Here is a 17,240-nt window from a genome sequence, read left to right on the forward strand (position 1 = left end):
GCTGACCTTTCCTGCTACAGCCGACAGACCGCCCTAGACATCTCCAGCACCAGAAGGAAGTGATGAGCAAATGCCACAACTGTCACATTCAACCAACCGCACAGAGCGACTCCATTATCTCGGAATACCCAAGGTCACCAGCCCCCACCGAGCGATCCTCGCTAAATGACCAAGATCATTTCTGGGCTGTCACTGTGTTCCTGTGATGCAGAATGGTGTAGAAATTAAGTGCAAAATCAACTGTAGGACAGATTGGTGGGGAAGATTTTTGCACTGCTGCCAAAATATTCCCCTGGATTTTCCTTCAGGATCAAATGTAACACAGGGACCTTTAAGACCCCAGAAGTGATATGAAGTGAATGCTCAGCTACGGTTACAAAAACATATGGCGTTGCTCATCCTCAGGTCCACAAGAGACATGTAGATCACTTTCTAAGAGAAAATGATCCCAGTTCACTGCTCCAGGCTCCCGTTATTGATGAAATGACAGTGATATTGAAAACGACATAGTCTTCGAAGCAACCTCCAAATGCCTTTCCCCGGCTCACAATTAGCACCACCAGTTGTGGGCCATCCAACATCCTCTTTCTAAAATAAAATCATCAGCCATAGCACGCCATTGAAATTCACCACAGTGACTTCAGTCAATAGCTTGACCTCTTCGCTTTTCACTTTCTGAAGGATGTTTTCCCCTCCATGCAATGTGAGCACTGCAGAGTCCTTAAAAAAATGGGTGAGTGCTGATTTTCTGCAGGGACCTGCGGTGGCCCATCTTCTAGAGGGACTGTGAAACCACCAGGTGAAATCTCAGTTTGAAATCTCTTGTATTCAGAAAAGTTATGGGTGTGGCGCAAATGTGAACTCTGAATGCGAGTGATATTTACACCATTCCAGACTGGAAGGAAGCCTCTGCCATTAGCTGGGGGGAGGGGGGGGCAGAGGGTGGGGGAGGGTCTCAGGATCCCCCCTATGGCAGTAACTCCTCTGCCCCTCCCCCTTTGCAAAAACATCCTTCATACTTGTATTCTAAATTTGCGATTTTTCTCTTCTCCATCTTACACTGGGTTTTAAACACACCCAGGTGGACTTTTATTGCCTCTAAGTTACAAGCATCAAATCTTAGATCCAAGTCAACCCAATCACCATCATAACAAAACTGCCTTCCAGCAGTTCCCATTCCGCAGAGGGACAAGGCACGTTTACACAGAACAGAGCAGGTGACCTCGCAGGAAAAGGACCCTATGCTCTCTGCCCTCTGACCTCTTGGGGCTCTCTGACCTTGGAAAGTTAAGGAACAGAACTGGATTTTCAGGGAATTAATTGACTTGCTTTCTGGAAGCAAGAGGTAAGTGCTAAACTTACGCAGCCAGCTCTGGAGTTTGGAAACCTCATTTTGGAAACCCGAAGTCCAGCAGGGCGCCCACATCAGGACGCAGAGAGAGAAGATGAGGCGGATGGCCCAGGGGACAGAAGTGGGGCGTTGGAGTGACCCAGCGCCCCCGGAGCCGGGCTGGGCGCCCTTGTGCGCCGCTCCTTAGAAACTTCCCGCACCGAGACCCCCTGGGGCCCTGCTCTCAGATCCAGGTGGGGGTCAGGGGGTGCCTACCCCCCGCCGGGTGCCAGGGCCTGGGCGCGGGCGAAGCCGCCGCGGGTCGGGCGGGGCTCGTCAGGGTGGGGAGCGCGACCGGGGCGCCGGGAGGCGGCGCGCGCGCGGGGCGGGCGGGCGGGCGAGCGGGGGCCTCACCTGTTCCAGCGGGCCACCTTCCTCCGGTAGTAGCGCAGCGCCTCCTGGCTGGCCAGGAGCGAGTCTTCCGGCCCCAGGAGCGGCGGCTCCTCCGGGGCGCGGTAGAGCGGGTGGGAGAAGAGGGCCTGCAGCTTGGAGCCGCGCTCTGGCGCAGCGCGGGGCCCGGCGGGGGAAAAGTTGCGCGCCGCGGGGTGCGGGTCCGGGGAGGCTGCCGCGGGGTCCGGCGCCGGGGACGGGGCGCGGCGGGGGCACGGGCAGCTCCGGGGGTGCTCCCGGGGGCGCAGCTGGCGCCGCGCCTGGGGCCAGAGGTGGAAGTAGAGGTCCGCGGAGAGCAGCGCGCCCAGCAGCAGCAGGGTCAGCAGGCGGTCCCGGCGCAGCCCGGGCATGGCCCCGCCGGGGCGCGCGCGCGTCTCCGGGGCCCCGGGAGCCGCCTGGAGTCCCGCGGGCCGGCCGGGGTCGGTGGGGCCGGGATGCTCACCGCGCGGGGATGGCCCGGCTTGGCGCGGAGGCGCCCCTGAACTTGCAGACCCGGTGCAGGGAGCGCGCGGGCTCGCGCTGGGGGCCGGCGGTCCTTCCCGGCGCGGAGCGCAGCCCCGGGGACGGTGCCCGGCGGGCCCCGGGTTCTCGCACCTTCTCTCTCCCGGCGCCCGCCCCCTCGGGAGCCCGCAGCAGGTGAAGGGCCGCGGGGCACGGGTGCCGGGGCCGCCCGCGGGCCGGCGGGCGGTGGAGCTGGCAGCCGAGGCGAGCTGGAGCGCGGGGAGCCGGCGGCGGCGCTCGCCTCCGGGAGGAGCTGGGCAGCTTGGCCGCCCGGGGCGTCTCTCCGGAGGATGGTGTCCCTCGCCGGCGGCCGGGGCTGCTCCCCCTGCGCCTTCTGCAGGCGGCGGGGACGCCCGTGTCCCCCGGGTCCTCCGGGCGAGCTGCGCGGCGCGCCCCACTCCTGGAGGCAGAGGTAGCGCCGGGCCTCCCCCGCCTGGCCGGGCGCCCGCGCCTCCGCCCACTCTCAGCTGGCACCTGCCTCTGGCGCAGCTCGACGCCCGACTCCCGATCCCAGCGCCGGCTCGGCCCTTCCACCTGGTCACCCAACCCGCTCCTGGCTCGGACCCCGCCCCGGGCCGCCCGCGCTCCCCGCTCCAAACTCAGCTCAGGCATTTTGAGCAACGCGAGGGGCATGTGTGTGTGTGTGTGTGTCCTTTATTTTTATTTTGGAGAAAAAAGATAGTTTTCTGCAAATCTTTCTTCGGCACGAGTTGCCAGCTATTTGTAGGACTTTACTTTTATTGTCTTTTCTCGTCCTAGCACCGAGCACATGCCAGATCCACAAGGAGTCCATGGCATGTGCCTGGCACACAGTAGGCTCTCAGGAAAACATCCACCTGGTGAATGAAATAGTTTGACCTTTAGAAATAAAGCACCCGTTTTACCTAGAATCTTGGTGATTTCCTGTCTGCATGGAGTTTGAGTCCATCTCTGGGCTTTAGAAGAACATTTCCTTGCACCGAAGCAGGGAGAGGCCTTCCATGACCCTGCTCTGAACTTCTGCATTTAGCTTCATGTGAAATTAGTCCACCCAAATGAATCATTGGAAGACACATGTCAGACTCTCTCCTGGTGTCCTGTGAGGTCATTTACACTCCCCCACCCCACTGTCCTTTTGAGGAAGAATAAATCCGAGGAGCTCAGGCCTGAACTCCCAGCTCTTCTCTTTAATGAGCTGGTGGGACACTGAAGTGCCAGTCTGATTACAGGGGTGGCCCCACCCTGGAGAATGTTCAGGAAAATACATCTTTGCCATAAGCTGTAGGCCTGGCAGCAGAGCTTCCCCCATATGTTAACTCCGTTCTTTAACCACCTCCTTCCCTTGCTGGTGTCAACCCTCAGTAGGACACACTTTGACTTAAGGGTTCAGAACTCTTCCTCCTGGTTAAGGGAGGAATCTGGATCATTTGTAGACAGGACCGTCCATCTATAAGATCATATAACTACCCCATAACACTGATGTATAACTTAAATGAGTTCAAGTAAATAATTTGTTTAGAACAGCCCCCAGCACATCGTCCCTAAGTGTGAGAGATGTGTATGCTAGAAATAGGATTTCTTGGATCCTGTACATTGGACTAGCTTAGGTAATTTTCACAAGTGGGGCAAAAATAGAAAAACATGGAGAAGGAAGATGCCAGGAAGACACCATCTCCAGGAATACAGTGTGGCATGAATGCCCAGCTTAACTCAGAAGCCCCCAAATGATATTCACGCTGGGTATTTTTAGAGGTTCTTCAACCATCTCTTTTTTATATTGGAATTAAATTTTAATTGCTCTCCAGTTTCTGAGATACGTTGCCACATCAAGATGTGTCTAGTTGGGACTCAACAGCAGTGGATGGAGTAGCGGGTGTCACCCAGGGCTGCATGGGCAACAGCTATGTGGCAAATGGCTTTGCATTTTCTTGGACTGCCAAGCACATGGTCATCAAGCCATAGAAGTCCTAGTTAGGACTTCAATTCTCTCCCCCTGTGGAGTCACACTCCTTCAGTAGACTGGTCAATTCAGGGAATGCACTGGGGGTTGTCTAAGCACATTTCCCTGCACTCTAAAGGACAAAGACAACGAGGTGTATGGAAGTCAGATGCTCAGAGAGAATGAGGTTGTGGTGGGAGAAGGCACAGCCTAGAGGCAGGATAAATAAATTAGATGCCACAATCCTCAAGGTGTGTCTAAATCTCTCCTTACCCTTCCTAGAAAGGAGACTTTTGTTCTTGCTTATCTTTGGGTGCTCTGTGGCTTCCTCCCCAGCCTCATGCACATCCCCTCAATTCACACCTATGCTGTCTCTGACTGCTGTTAAAGCATGCATGGCAACCCCCCCCACCCTCCATTTCCTTGCTTACCACTTGTGAACGTATCCAGGCCCCCAAATTCTTGTTTACACTCTGATAGCAGGCTCCTGACTGGTCCTTCTGTTTTCCATCTGGCCCCATTTCAGTGCCTGCCCAGAGTGTGCTTTCCAGCGTGGGGTGTTCTGCAGAAGAACCTCCATACCTCTCATTGCCTTCAGATTAGGACACTCACTGTGATGTGGCCCTTCCATGGTTTGGCCCTTGTCTCCCTTTCTGGCCTCTTCTCCCACCACTCCATTCTATGGCCCCCCAATCAGTCCATAATTTGTCCTGCAGCTCCCCAAATGCTCCATGCTCTCCCAAACATGCCTTTAATCAAAAGTTCTGTCCATTTCTCCACCTGGAGATGCCACTAAACTTGTGCATCTAGCGCTGACGTGTTATTTTTAGTTGTTTGTAGGTGTTATGGGTTGAATTATGACTCCCCCAAACTTATGTGTTGAAATCCTAACCCTTAATACTTCAGAATGTGACCTTATTTGTAAATAGGGTTAATACACATGTAATGATTTAAGCTGAAGCCACGCTGGGAGTACAGTGGGCCTTTAATCCAACATGACTGATGTTCTTGTAAAAGGGGACATTTTGACACAGAGACAGGTGCACAGGACGATCCTCCTGCAGATGAATGCAGGAGACCTGAAGATTGCCAGCCAGGCAACGTCAGGGGTTGTCAGCCAAGTACCAGGAGCCAGGAGAGAGGCAGGCAGCAGCTTCTCCTCCACAACGTTCAGAAGGCCCCGGCCCTGCCCACACGTTGATCTTGGAGTTCCAGCATCCAGAACCATGAGACAATAACTTCTGATGTTTAAATCACCCCATTTGTGGTTCTTTGCCACAGCTGCCCTCACAGTGGAGGGCCCAAACATGTCCCCACTGGAGCATGACTGCACAGTGCAGAGGGAGAGAGTTATTTGTCCTTGGACTTGGAGCTTGAGGGTGGGACCAATCCCTTGTGGGAATGTTCCAGACTTTTTTTTTTTTTTTGCACGAATGAAAGAGAATCTCTGAGGCCAGGGATGTAATAGTGGCACTTCACACTGGGCCTGGTACACACAGGGGCATAACTGTTGGTGACAATAAGATAACATTGTTTTGGATCCAGCAGGAGACAGAGAAGAGATATGAGACCTGATTCTGGCTTTCGGGCATCTTTTCTGATGATTAGGGGAACAAAGGCTGCCTGTACCTACCAGAGAATGAAGAAAAGTTGGAGGTAGCGCCAGAGCAGGTGAGGGATCTGTGTGCTGCCTGCATCCTAAGGAGCAAATGCAAAGGGCACCGGTGTTTCCCTTCCATCTAGCTAAATAGCAAGCTCTCCTTCCAGGAATCAAATCATGAAAACAACAGAGTCAACATTTAAACATGAGTGTTCCTCAATCTGTGAAGGTTAGACTATTTTTATCTTGCACATGTTCATGTGCGACTTCAGACAAAACTAGTTGTTTCTTGTTTGTGTGGCTGGCTCTGTGCACTAGACCATTCTTCGTCAGCACCCAGCCAGCCTTCTCCTGCCTTCACAGCACCGTGTTCGTTGCAACACATACAGCTGAGAATTAACACATTCCCGGAGGAGGAAAGGTGCCTTTGTGTGTGGGTCTGTGTCCTCATGTCCTGAAGATGGGTATTTAAAACAGAAATGTGGACTTGTAACATCTGGCCCCAGATAAATGTTAACTATTGTCTTTCGCTAGAATATCTGAATCTTAGGAATTTTAATGGACCTTTGGTAAGAACTATAGGTAAGCTCATAATGACATAGCTGTGCTAACTGCAGCACCCAAGTCCTGAAGAGTTTCTGTGTCTGTGCAGATATGTGAGGGCAGTGTGACTTAGCTGTTGGCTCTCAGCAGTCAGGGAGAAAGGAGAGAGGCAATTAAAACACTGTGAATGGCAGATCCAGAACGGAGCGGGCTTTCACCTGATACTGATTTGATGTCTCTTCTTCTGAGCTAGGAAGTCCAGAATTTTCCCTTTGTGACCAAAACATCACCCTTCAACATCTGCTAGAGAGTTCTCCAAGTGCAGCCTGCAGACCTGAACTACTTGGAGTGTTTATAAAAGTGCAAATTCCAGTGTCACACCCTAGACAAGGTGAATCAGAATTTTCAGGAATGTGCAATTTCAATAAACTGATCCTTACCAGATTTTAAGGTTCTGTACACAGACCTTCAATTCTGATATAGAAGCAAGTTTGGGTTGAGGTGATAGTGCTTGTAAGTCAGAGATTGGATTCCAAATGGTAGAGCTGGGGTCCACTGTGTCAAGTTGGCCGGCCAGCTTGTGTTGGATCACCAGGGACTAGCAAGAGACTGTGTGTTGGCCTAACACAATCTGTAACTACTCCTGGGAAAAATAAACAAAGCAACCACAGTGTCCATTGTTTACAAATGGCCGGCTTGGAGTATGCTCCTGCCAGAAAAAGTCATGACTCAACTTATTAGTAAAGTTCACTGGGAAAATTGAATTGCCTTTTCTGAGTCTCAGTTTCCCCATCTGAAATCTGAAACACAGAAATGAATGATCTCTAAGGTCCATTTTAGTTGTAAAAAAGGATGATTTTACATGTTTCTTATACTAAGCATATAGTGATCAAGGTCTTTTTGCACAACTTGAATCCCAGTGTAGACCAAATGAGTGAGACCTGGGCATTGTGCTCAAGGCATGAGAGAGTCAACAGGGAGTCAGGAGGTTTGGACTTTGGTCCTGGCTGAGTCTTCATCAAGCTACAGAGGTGTTAAAATTCTCAGAGCTGTTCATTTAAAAAAAAAAAAAAAAGACCAGTTGTTGGTCATATTATTCTCTTGATTATATGTTTAAACAAAATAAAATAAGAAAGATATTTCTACCTATCCAAAAGAATTTTCCTGGCATCCTGGCTTATCATAGCAAAGATCTACAAAAACATCTGTCTGATATAGGAGATTAAGTAAATAAACTGTGGTTATACAATGGAAACAACAGTTAAAGTGAAGGAACTATATATTTTCTCAATGTGGCTACATCTTCCAGTCGTAAAAGGATGTGAATACTTACACAGGACTTATATGGGGATGTGGATATCTGTGTATGTGTGTGTTTGTGTGTGTGTGTGTGTAGAAATCTGACATTATTTAGATAAAGTTCAAAACAAGTAAAATATTCTTGATACTATTTGTGGATAAATATATATGTAGTAAGGTTTAAAAAGCATGACAGAGTGATGGACACCAAATTCAGCATAGGGGTATTTATGAGATTGAAGTGGGAGGAAAGGGATTGTTGAATATCACACCTGAGGCATCAATAGTGTTGGAATGCTTTATTTCTTAGAAGAAAAGACCTGAAAGATACATCACAGAGAGTTAAAATCTGGCCAGGTTGGATGGTGAATATACGAAGGTAGGTTATATTATTATATACTTTGCTGTCTACTTATAATATTTCACTAAGAACCTGAGGACTTGCCTTGTGGCCTCATGTCTTGGGAACTAATTTACCTCCTTGAAGTGACAAGTGAGCTGAAGTGTTGGGCTTTGACCTTCATGTTAACAGGTCGATCAAGGTCAACAATCAAGGAATTTGCACCACTAATTTTTAAAGGAGATACATGTTAGAGGGCAAAGAATATTTGGAAGAACAATCTTGACTTAAGTCAGATCTATTTTTATATATATATATATATTTTAAGATTTTTTTTATTTATTTTATACAAGAACTGGGGTACAGGCCAGATGTGTGGGAGGGTGAGAGGATTCACCAGAGCCAGAGCGGGGAACAGAACAGGCAGACGAAATACACTGCTGAGGGGACCAGCGGGCGCAGCAGGAGAGGTCTGCCGCACCATGTGGGACCCTAGCCGGCCGGCCGGGATCAAACCAGCGCTGCAGAGGCTGCAGACAGCTTCACAGCATGCTCTCAACTGCCTGTGCCACCAGGGGAGGCCCTCTATTTATATTTTTAATTGGAAGAAGTCCATAAACTTATGTGTAGCTGCTTTCATATCATGCGGTTCTTCTAAGTTGCACCCTGTGTGAGTTTTATAGACCAGACTGAACAACCACAGATGTGTTTTCTCTGCTTCCGTCTTTTCTACCTTGACAGCACAAATATTCTCAGAAGGTAAGAAGTTGGGATCTTTGAATCTTTAGAGAGTCTCGTCTTAACGTATTTGAACTGTTGTCTAGCAGCTCCTAATCCATGATGGGAATTCACAGCTAGTGGGGGAGACAAACATTGAACAAACGTAACACAAATAAATGCCTTGTTCTGGCTCAAAGTTCAGTCTTAGAACATCAGCACAGCTAAAATAAATAGAAATGGCTCCGGAAAGCCTTGAAAATTAACATAGGTCTTAACTCTGGAGGGGTAGAGAAGTGAATCGGATATTAGCGATGTAGAAAATGATTAGTGTATTTCTCTAAACAACCCCCCCACAAAGCTCTTGCTTAAACATAAATGGTTTCCCTTCCTCCCTGCTCTATTCCCCCCCTCCCAACACCACTCCCCCTGTTTATTCTTTTCTCTTTATTCCACTTTCACTCTAACCATAGGTCTGTATGGGGTGGAGGGAGGATCTGGTTTTCCTGCTGGCTGCTAGCTCCCTCTCCATTTCCTACATAATTCAGCCAACAGAGGCCTATTAGATAATTGTAATTAAAGAAGCTTTCCTCCCTGAAAGAAGGGTTTCAAGTATGTGTAATGCTTTATTTTATTTTATTTTACTTTTTAAAAAGATTTACTTATTTATGCATATAAGAACTGGGGTACAGGCCAGAGATGCAGGGGGTGAGAGGATCCACCAGAGACAGAGTGGGGAGCAGAACAGGCAGACTGACTGAAACACATTGCTGAGGGGAGTAGCGGGCGAGACAGGAGAGGTCTGCTGCACCATGTGGGTTGCTCCCTGGCCAGCTGGGATCAAACTCATACTGCAGAGGCTTCAGATCGCTTCATAGTGAGGTGCTTAACCCCTTGTGCCATCAGGGAGGCCTCCTGTGTAATGCTTTATTATGATATTTTAGCCCTAGCAAACAAAGAACTATAAAGTGACCCATTGGGATAAGTATAAGCACATTATCTTAACTCTGCATTTTTTTAAAATTTGAAAGTGAGGATGAAAGGTGTAAGGTGATTAATCATTTGGAAGTAGATGGGTGGTTATAACCCATCCCTGTGCTGAATAAATCACACTCTCTTCTCTCTGGGTTCAACTAAGTCCCCTATTTCACCATCTTCAACTGTGTTCTCCTGGAGGCTAGGAAAGGGAGAGTGGACCCTCTGATCTCTACTCTCCCCCTCTGCTCCTCCCCACATATGGGGACTATATTTTATGAGTTAAACGTCTGAACTTAGTGTCCTACTTGTGGTGTCACACATGTTTTTACCATGAGAGGGTGAGAAACAGCACGATTTTCCTGTCCCTGAAAATACAGGAACAAGGGCTGCTGGGAACAGGCAGGTAAGCTGAGTCCTCAGTTTCTTTTGGTGTTTGAGATGCAGCCTCAGAAGGCCACGTGGGCGGTCAGGACTGGAGCCTGCGGTTACAGGTCCAGGTAAGCCATTCCTGAGGTTGATGCTCAGCTCCGTTAAAGCAGGTAACTGACTAACAGCAGCTGTGTGCTGTCAGAGGGAGCACTTGAAGGTACCTTATTTTCATGATGGCTATAAGTTTAATTATATCAATAATACATGCATATTTTCTCTTTGTAAAGTATTTGGACGATATATAAGAGCTCAGCTTGATAGGTGAAAGCTTCCTTCACCCTCCCACTACTCTATCTCCCTCCCTCCCCCAGGGGGAATCATAGGTTGGGCTCCTTCCCAAAACAAGTTCTCAAATGTTTCCCCTGTATCTTACTCGTGATCAAACGATTGCAAAGGAAAACAGCTGCCAGGGTATAATTTCTTTCTTATCATATTTTCTTTGCTAAAAATGGATGAAAACATGCAGCATTGGTTAAGGCTCAGGGAAGGAATTGCAGATGGGAGTAACCATTCTGGAAGTGGATTTGATAATGTAAATGCGTTTAGACTTTATACCACTCAGGGTCCAGTTAGGGGACTGAACGTGTACCAGTTATTTGAGCAAGAATGATTTAATCAGGAAAATGGTTAAAGGTAGAAAGCTAGTAAAAGTAGAAAGACACCTGTAGCATGGACAAAAGATAGAAGTAGCATGGATAAACAAACAAACAAATAAAAAACCCCAACATATTCCTTGTATGCTAAGAAAAAGTGGGCAATGAAGGAATTAAGACTAAGAGGGTTCCCCCAACCCAAGCCAACCCAAGCCAGGGTTGAGATTTAGACCACTTTGAAGGGCTGTGTCTGCCACTGGGAAAACCAGCCATGGGTGGTGAAGAAACGTCCCAGCTAAGCAGCCATGTTGCTGTGTAATAGTGTCTATGGACACAGGAAGCAGCCACAGGATGTGGGGAGCCTGTGGCCCAAGACTGCTGTTGTGGTTGGTCATTGAGGGCAGCTGGTCTCCCATGCTGCATAAAAAAATGGATGACTGATCCCCAAAAAGGAAGTGCCTTTCTGACACCACTCCTTGCAATGCTTCTCCAGGGTCCACTATCCACAGAACCTGTCATTATGCCAGCTGGTAAGGGGGGTATGTTTACAGAGTCCAGTTCCACACTCACAAAGCAGGGGGATGCAGGTAGGTTTGGCACTGAGAAGCATAAAGTGATACCTGGTTAAAGAGCGGAATGGTTACTGTAGTACAGAAATAAATGTAAACAGGCTCAATATTCAAATTTGGAGACCTGCTTGAGCAAAATGGTGGCCATGGACTAAGGAAGTCCTATTCATTTAATATCATGAAATGCCGTTTATATTATTTGGTGAAAATGCATGTTAATAAACTTTTATATTATGACTCAATAAAATGTATTTACATATATAGTGGACACTTGAAAACAGGGAGGGTAGAGGTGCTGATGCTTTGTAATTTGTAGCTGATCATCTGTTGAAGCAGATTCTGGATCTGGGGATTCTACTGACATCATTGGCTGAATCCGTGAATGAGGAGCCAGGAATAGAAAAAAAAATCCAAATATGCAAGTGGATCCTTGCAGGTCAGCCCTTTGCTGTTTATCTTCTGTACTGTTGCTCAATTTCTATGTACTTCTTTGGATGGGTAGGAAAAAAACGTAGGTTTGGTGTCTTATTCATGAACTCCTTGGTATAATATCTGACTCACAGCTGTCATTCAATATTTACTGAACAAATGTATTGTGTTAGCTTCCTAGTATTGCTGCAACAAACCGCCACATTTTGGTAGCTTAAAACAAGAATGTACTCTTTCGCAATGCTGGACACCAGAGTCTGAACCCAGGTGCCATGTTCCCTGTGAAGATTCCAGAGAAGAACCTTCCTTGCCTCTTTCAGCATCTGGGGCTGAATGTTCTGCCAATATTCCTTGACCTGTGGCTGCATCCCCGCAATTCCTGCCTTGGTCTTCATGAGGCTTCTTTCCTGTCTGTGGGTGACCCAAGAGCCCTCATCATTGGATTGAGGGCCGACCAGATAATCCAGGATGACCTCATTCTGGGGTCTTTAACATGAATTACATTTGCAAAGAATATTTGTCCAAATCAGTTTGTATTTATAGGTTCTGGGTAGATATATCTTTTGGGACAGTGGGTGAGCCTATTTCCACCTTCTACTTGTGTGAATAAACACATAACAACAACTTATGGGTGCTTCCTCAAGTGGTAGGATTTATAAATACTTTTCTTTTTTTTTTCTTACCAGTATTTTTATGAATTTTTAAGGCATGATCATTATATGACTTTTAAGAAAAGTAAAAAAGTACTTGGCGTACAAAAAGTGAGGGATTGCATTGAAAAGTGCTGATTTCATCATCTCGAAGATATGGTAGAAGTCAGAGTTCACAAAACTCCAAGTAACTTGCCCACTTAGAGAAGGAAACAGTAGGAGAAAATAAAGCAGTTATATATATATGTGTGTGTGTGTATATATATATATATGTGTGTGTGTGTGTGTGTGTAAAGAAGCAAATGGGTCACATGGAAACTTATGGTCATTTATGCTTGTGGCCGAGTGTGTTGAGCTCCCAGCTAGAGGCTGGACACAGAAATCCACCCTTAGCTTCTGGCCTGTGTAATACTCACCATTCAGAACAGCGGATCACGTCAGGAATCTTTCTTCTCTGTTTTCTTTCAGGACAAGCCTCCTCCTCCTCCTTTTCCTCCCTGTGCTATGATTCATGGATGAATTCCTAGGAAGATGTTGCTTCATTGAAATAGGAAGGTCTGTGACGTCGAAAGGCCGGGGATGAAAGGGATTTTAAAAGGCTGTCATTTTCTTTTATTTAGAGAGGCAGTCTTTCCAAAGGGAAAGAAAGGAAAACATGGGAGTTAGGGCATGTTTACCTTTTTTATTTCTCTTAAAATGGTAGATGCTTTATTGCCAGTCTCTTTGGAGGGCTATTTGTTGTTGTTGTTGTTCTAAAACTGGAAATTTAAAGCTAATCTTAAATGTGGATGAATATCAAAGTGCTAAACTCAAGATTCTAAATGTCTTCTGGTAGGACATGAATTTTTATAAAATAGATTAATTAAAAAATAACTGCCTATTTTTTTTTTCTTTTTGGTAGAAGAACTGGCATGTAGGCCAGAGGTGGGGGGGCAGGGATCGAACTCAGGTAGTAGCAGTCATAGCACTGAGACTTAATCCCGAGGCCACCAAGGAGGACCAAAAAATAACTACCCATTAAGCAAAGGAAAAGGAGGGCATTCATTATGACCTTTAAATAAATCATTGTCTGATTTCAGACTGATATTTATTAACAGTGATAATAACAGATGATGTTAGTTAACATATTACAAATAAATAATTATGAATGAATAAGTACATGAAATATGAGAACATAGCATGCTTTTATTTTTTTATTTTTTTTTTCTTTCAACATTTTTTTTATTTGAATTCATCTCTTTTTTTTTTTGTTAAATATAGGGTACTTTATTTTTTTTTTTTTTATAAATTTTATTGTTATATTCCCCCATACAATTGCAGCCCCCCCATTCTGACCCCAATCCCTCCCCTCCCGCCCCCGCCCCCCTAAAAGTGTCTCTGGTTCATAGTTTTTTGTTGATTTTGATTTTCAATTTCTTATAGTTATTCATTTTCCTGGTCCCTTATTTAAGTTTTCTAGATTCCTGCTATGAGTGAGACCATCCGGTATTTTTCTTTTTCTTTTTGGCTTATTTCGCTGAGCATGATCCCTTCCAGCGCCATCCATGTTGCTGCAAATTGCATGTGTTTATCTTTTTTGAATGCTGAGTAATATTCCATGGTGTATATGTACCACATCTTCTTGATCCAGTCATCTATTTTTGGGCATTTGGGTTGTTTCCAAAGCTTAGCTATTGTAAACAGTGCTGCATAGCATGCTTTTAAAACTAGGATAGGAGGGCCTCCCTGGTGGTGTAGGGGTGAAAATCTCAGTGCTATCAAGCTATCCCAGCCACTGCAGCATGACTTCAATGCCTGGCCAGGGAGCTGACCCACATGGCACAGCAGACCTCTCTCCTGTCTCCCCCGCTGCTCCCCTCAGCAGTGTATTTCAGTAGATCCACCTTTTATGCTCCCCACTCTGTCTCAGGTGAATCCTCTCAGCCTCTGTACTTCTGGCCTGCACCCCAGTTCTTGTATGCATAAATAAAAATAAATCTTTAAAAAAAGTAAAACTAGGATAGGAATTCACAATTTTTTTTTCCTGTAAACGACTAGATAGTAAATATTTTAGGCTTTGTAGGCCAGTCTTTGTGGAAATGACTCAACTCTGCCTTTGTACTACAAAAGCAGCCATAGACAACACATAAACTAATGAGCATGACTGCTTTTCAATAAATCTATTTATAAAAACAGGTGGTGGGATGGATTTAGTCCAGGGGTGGTCATTTGCTGATCTCTGAAAGAAACATTAGAGGGTGGCAATAGCTTTCCAATAATAGTTCTCCAGAATGTGGGGAAAGATTTTTATCTGCATTGTGGCTTTTCTTGCAAAAAGGACATGCCAACATATTTTCAGGTGCACATACTTTTCTTGGAAGAATAATTTGGCCTTGATGATTGACGTAAAAGGAAGAAAAAGAAAATGAACCTTTGTCTATGTGAAATAAATGGTTAGATTCTCAGAAACAAGACACTTTGCAATTAATTCTATTGGCAGTACTTCTGGGCATTATATTCTGAGGGCAGATTTAGCAAGTGCCCTCGTTACGCAGAGCTTTGGCCCTATGGAGTTACGTGACGAACGATTGTGCTTCATGCCACCGTATAGTTGAATCTGGCAAAGAATCAGTGATGACATACACAAAGGGACCTGAATGAATTCCTTTGCCTGTGATCTATTAATTCACCCTTATTCATTTTCTTATATAATATTTGATTACAAGATAAAACTTAAGAGGATAGTAACATTAGAAATGGGTGCTATTTTGGATGACTGTTGATGGCATAGGGCCATATTCTGTGCGAGTAGAGATAAAAAACTTGAGCAAACTGAGCACATTTGCTGCAAAGTGAATAACGCTGAGTAAGGATATCTGTATTTGGTAGCTTGGGTTACTCGAGGAAATCACTAAAGCTCCTGCTTCCTTGCTTTAATGCTTTTTATTTTTTTTTTAAAGATTTATTTTATTTATTTATGATACAAGAACTGGAGTGTAGGCCAGAGTTGCAGGGGGTGAGAGGATTCACCAGAGACAGAATGGGTAGCAGAACAGGTAGATCTACTGAAATACACTGCTGAGGGGAGCAGTGAGGAGACAGGAGAGGTCTTTTGCGCCATGTCAGTCAGCTCTCTGGCTGGGGATTGAACTTGTGCCGCAGTGGCTGGAGATAGCTTGATAGCACAGAGACTTTAACCTAACCCTTTAATGCTCTTTAAATGCTCATTTAACTTAATCAAATAATACATGTTACCTTGGACAGCCTTTTAATATCCTCTGTACCAACTGGGTGTCCTGGGAAGCAGACGATGAAATGGAGGTAGGAATGCAAAAAATGTGCTGGGCAGAAGGGCCATCTGACTGGGATGCCATCTCTGGAAGCCCAGTGAGGAACGCCGGAGCACAGGGGGCGTGTGTGGAGTCCTTGCTGTGGAGCACGTGCACCATACCTTGCACAATCACTGGCAGGTCAGGCCTAAGAAGAGGCCATCTTGGCTCCTATTGCTTTGCTCAGCTGATGGCCCTCAGTGGAGCTAACAGCTGGAGGCTGTCAACCACCCACACTCCTTTAGCAATGCGGAGTCCTTTCTTGAAGGGGGATCTGGGTAGCACGTTTCTTGCTTTGACATATCCTTTCAATTTTCTCTCTCCTCAGTGTGTTAGCTGACTTGCCTTCCTTTATCTTTTGCATTGAGCTCCCCCGGTGATCTCTGCTTATTCCTCTTCCCCATTTTTTAAAAAGATTTATTTATTTATGCATACAAGAGCTGGCGTACAGGCCAGAGATGTGGGGGATGAGAGGATTCACCAGAGACAGAGTGGTGAGTAGAACAGGCAGATATTGAAATACACTGCTGAGGGGAGCAACAGACAAGACAGGAGAGGTCTGCTGCACCATGTGGGTTGCTTCCTGGCCCGCTGGGGATCGAACTCGTGCTGCAGAGGCTGCGGATTGCCTCATAGTGCGGTGCTCAAACTACCCCCCACCCCGTGCCACCAGGGAGGCCCACTCTCCCCCATTTTCTAAACTTCTTTTCTGGAAGGTTTCATCCACTTCTGTGGTTCTAATGTAGCTGTTGCTTTTCTTCTATGCCAGGGATCACCTATGATTCGATTACACTTTCATGTACTGGTTAGGAGTCTATTTAAGGGCATATAACACAAAACCCAAGTAGCGGTGTAGGAGTCTATTTAAGGGCATATAACACAAAACCCAAGTAGCGGTGGTTTAAATGTAAAACAAATCTGGATGTTCTCCAGTGCAGAGCTAGGATAGTGGCCCCCATGGTAATCAGGCACTCAGGATCCTTCTATCTTTCTACTCTACCATCCTACTGTCCGGCTTCCATATTCAAGTCACATCATAGTCAATATGGCAGTTGGAGCTCCAGCTCTCACATCCTTGGTCTTAGCAGAATAAAAGTGGAAGAGTGTCTCCCTGGTGGTACAAGGGGTTAAGTGTTAACACTGTGAAGCTATCCACAGCTACTGCAGCACAAGTTTGATCCCCAGCCTGGGAGCTACCCACATGGCACAGTAGACCTCTCCTGTCTTGCCCTCTGCTCCCCTCAACAGTGTATTTCAGTCAATCTGCCTGTTCTGCTCCCCACTCTATCTCTGGTAAATCATCCCACCCCCCACACCTCTGGCCTGCACCCCAGTTCTTGTATGCATAAATAAATAAAGAAAAGCACAAGAGTGGAAGAGCTCACAGAACTTATCTCCCATTTGAATCGTCCAAGTTCAAGGATTTCCCTAGAAGTCCCGAACAACATTCCTATCCTCATCTTTGTTCATGACTTAGTCATGTGGTGACTCCAAGAAATCATGGAAGTTGGGAAATGTGGACTAAAAAACATTCCAACCTCTGTAGGAGAGAAAAACATGCACACGAGAGCTTGAAATGGATGCTG

At 46.4% G+C, this 17,240-nt stretch overlaps 1 protein-coding gene across 1 annotated transcript in view; it reads right to left on the reverse strand.

Moving 5' to 3' along the window:
- Positions 1-2,130, reverse strand: part of FAM20A (FAM20A golgi associated secretory pathway pseudokinase) — a gene marked incomplete at both ends in the record, with an annotated part of 35,446 nt that extends 33,316 nt beyond the window's left edge. The window contains one exon of the mRNA XM_084236720.1: positions 1,745-2,130. Coding sequence (XP_084092846.1) covers positions 1,745-2,130 — 386 coding nt within the window. The remainder of the gene's footprint in view (positions 1-1,744) is intronic.
- Between the last annotated feature and the right edge of the window lie 15,110 nt (positions 2,131-17,240).

This window comes from Talpa europaea (genome assembly GCF_964194135.1).
Source record: "Talpa europaea genome assembly, chromosome: 7".
Lineage (NCBI taxonomy): Eukaryota > Metazoa > Chordata > Mammalia > Eulipotyphla > Talpidae > Talpa > Talpa europaea.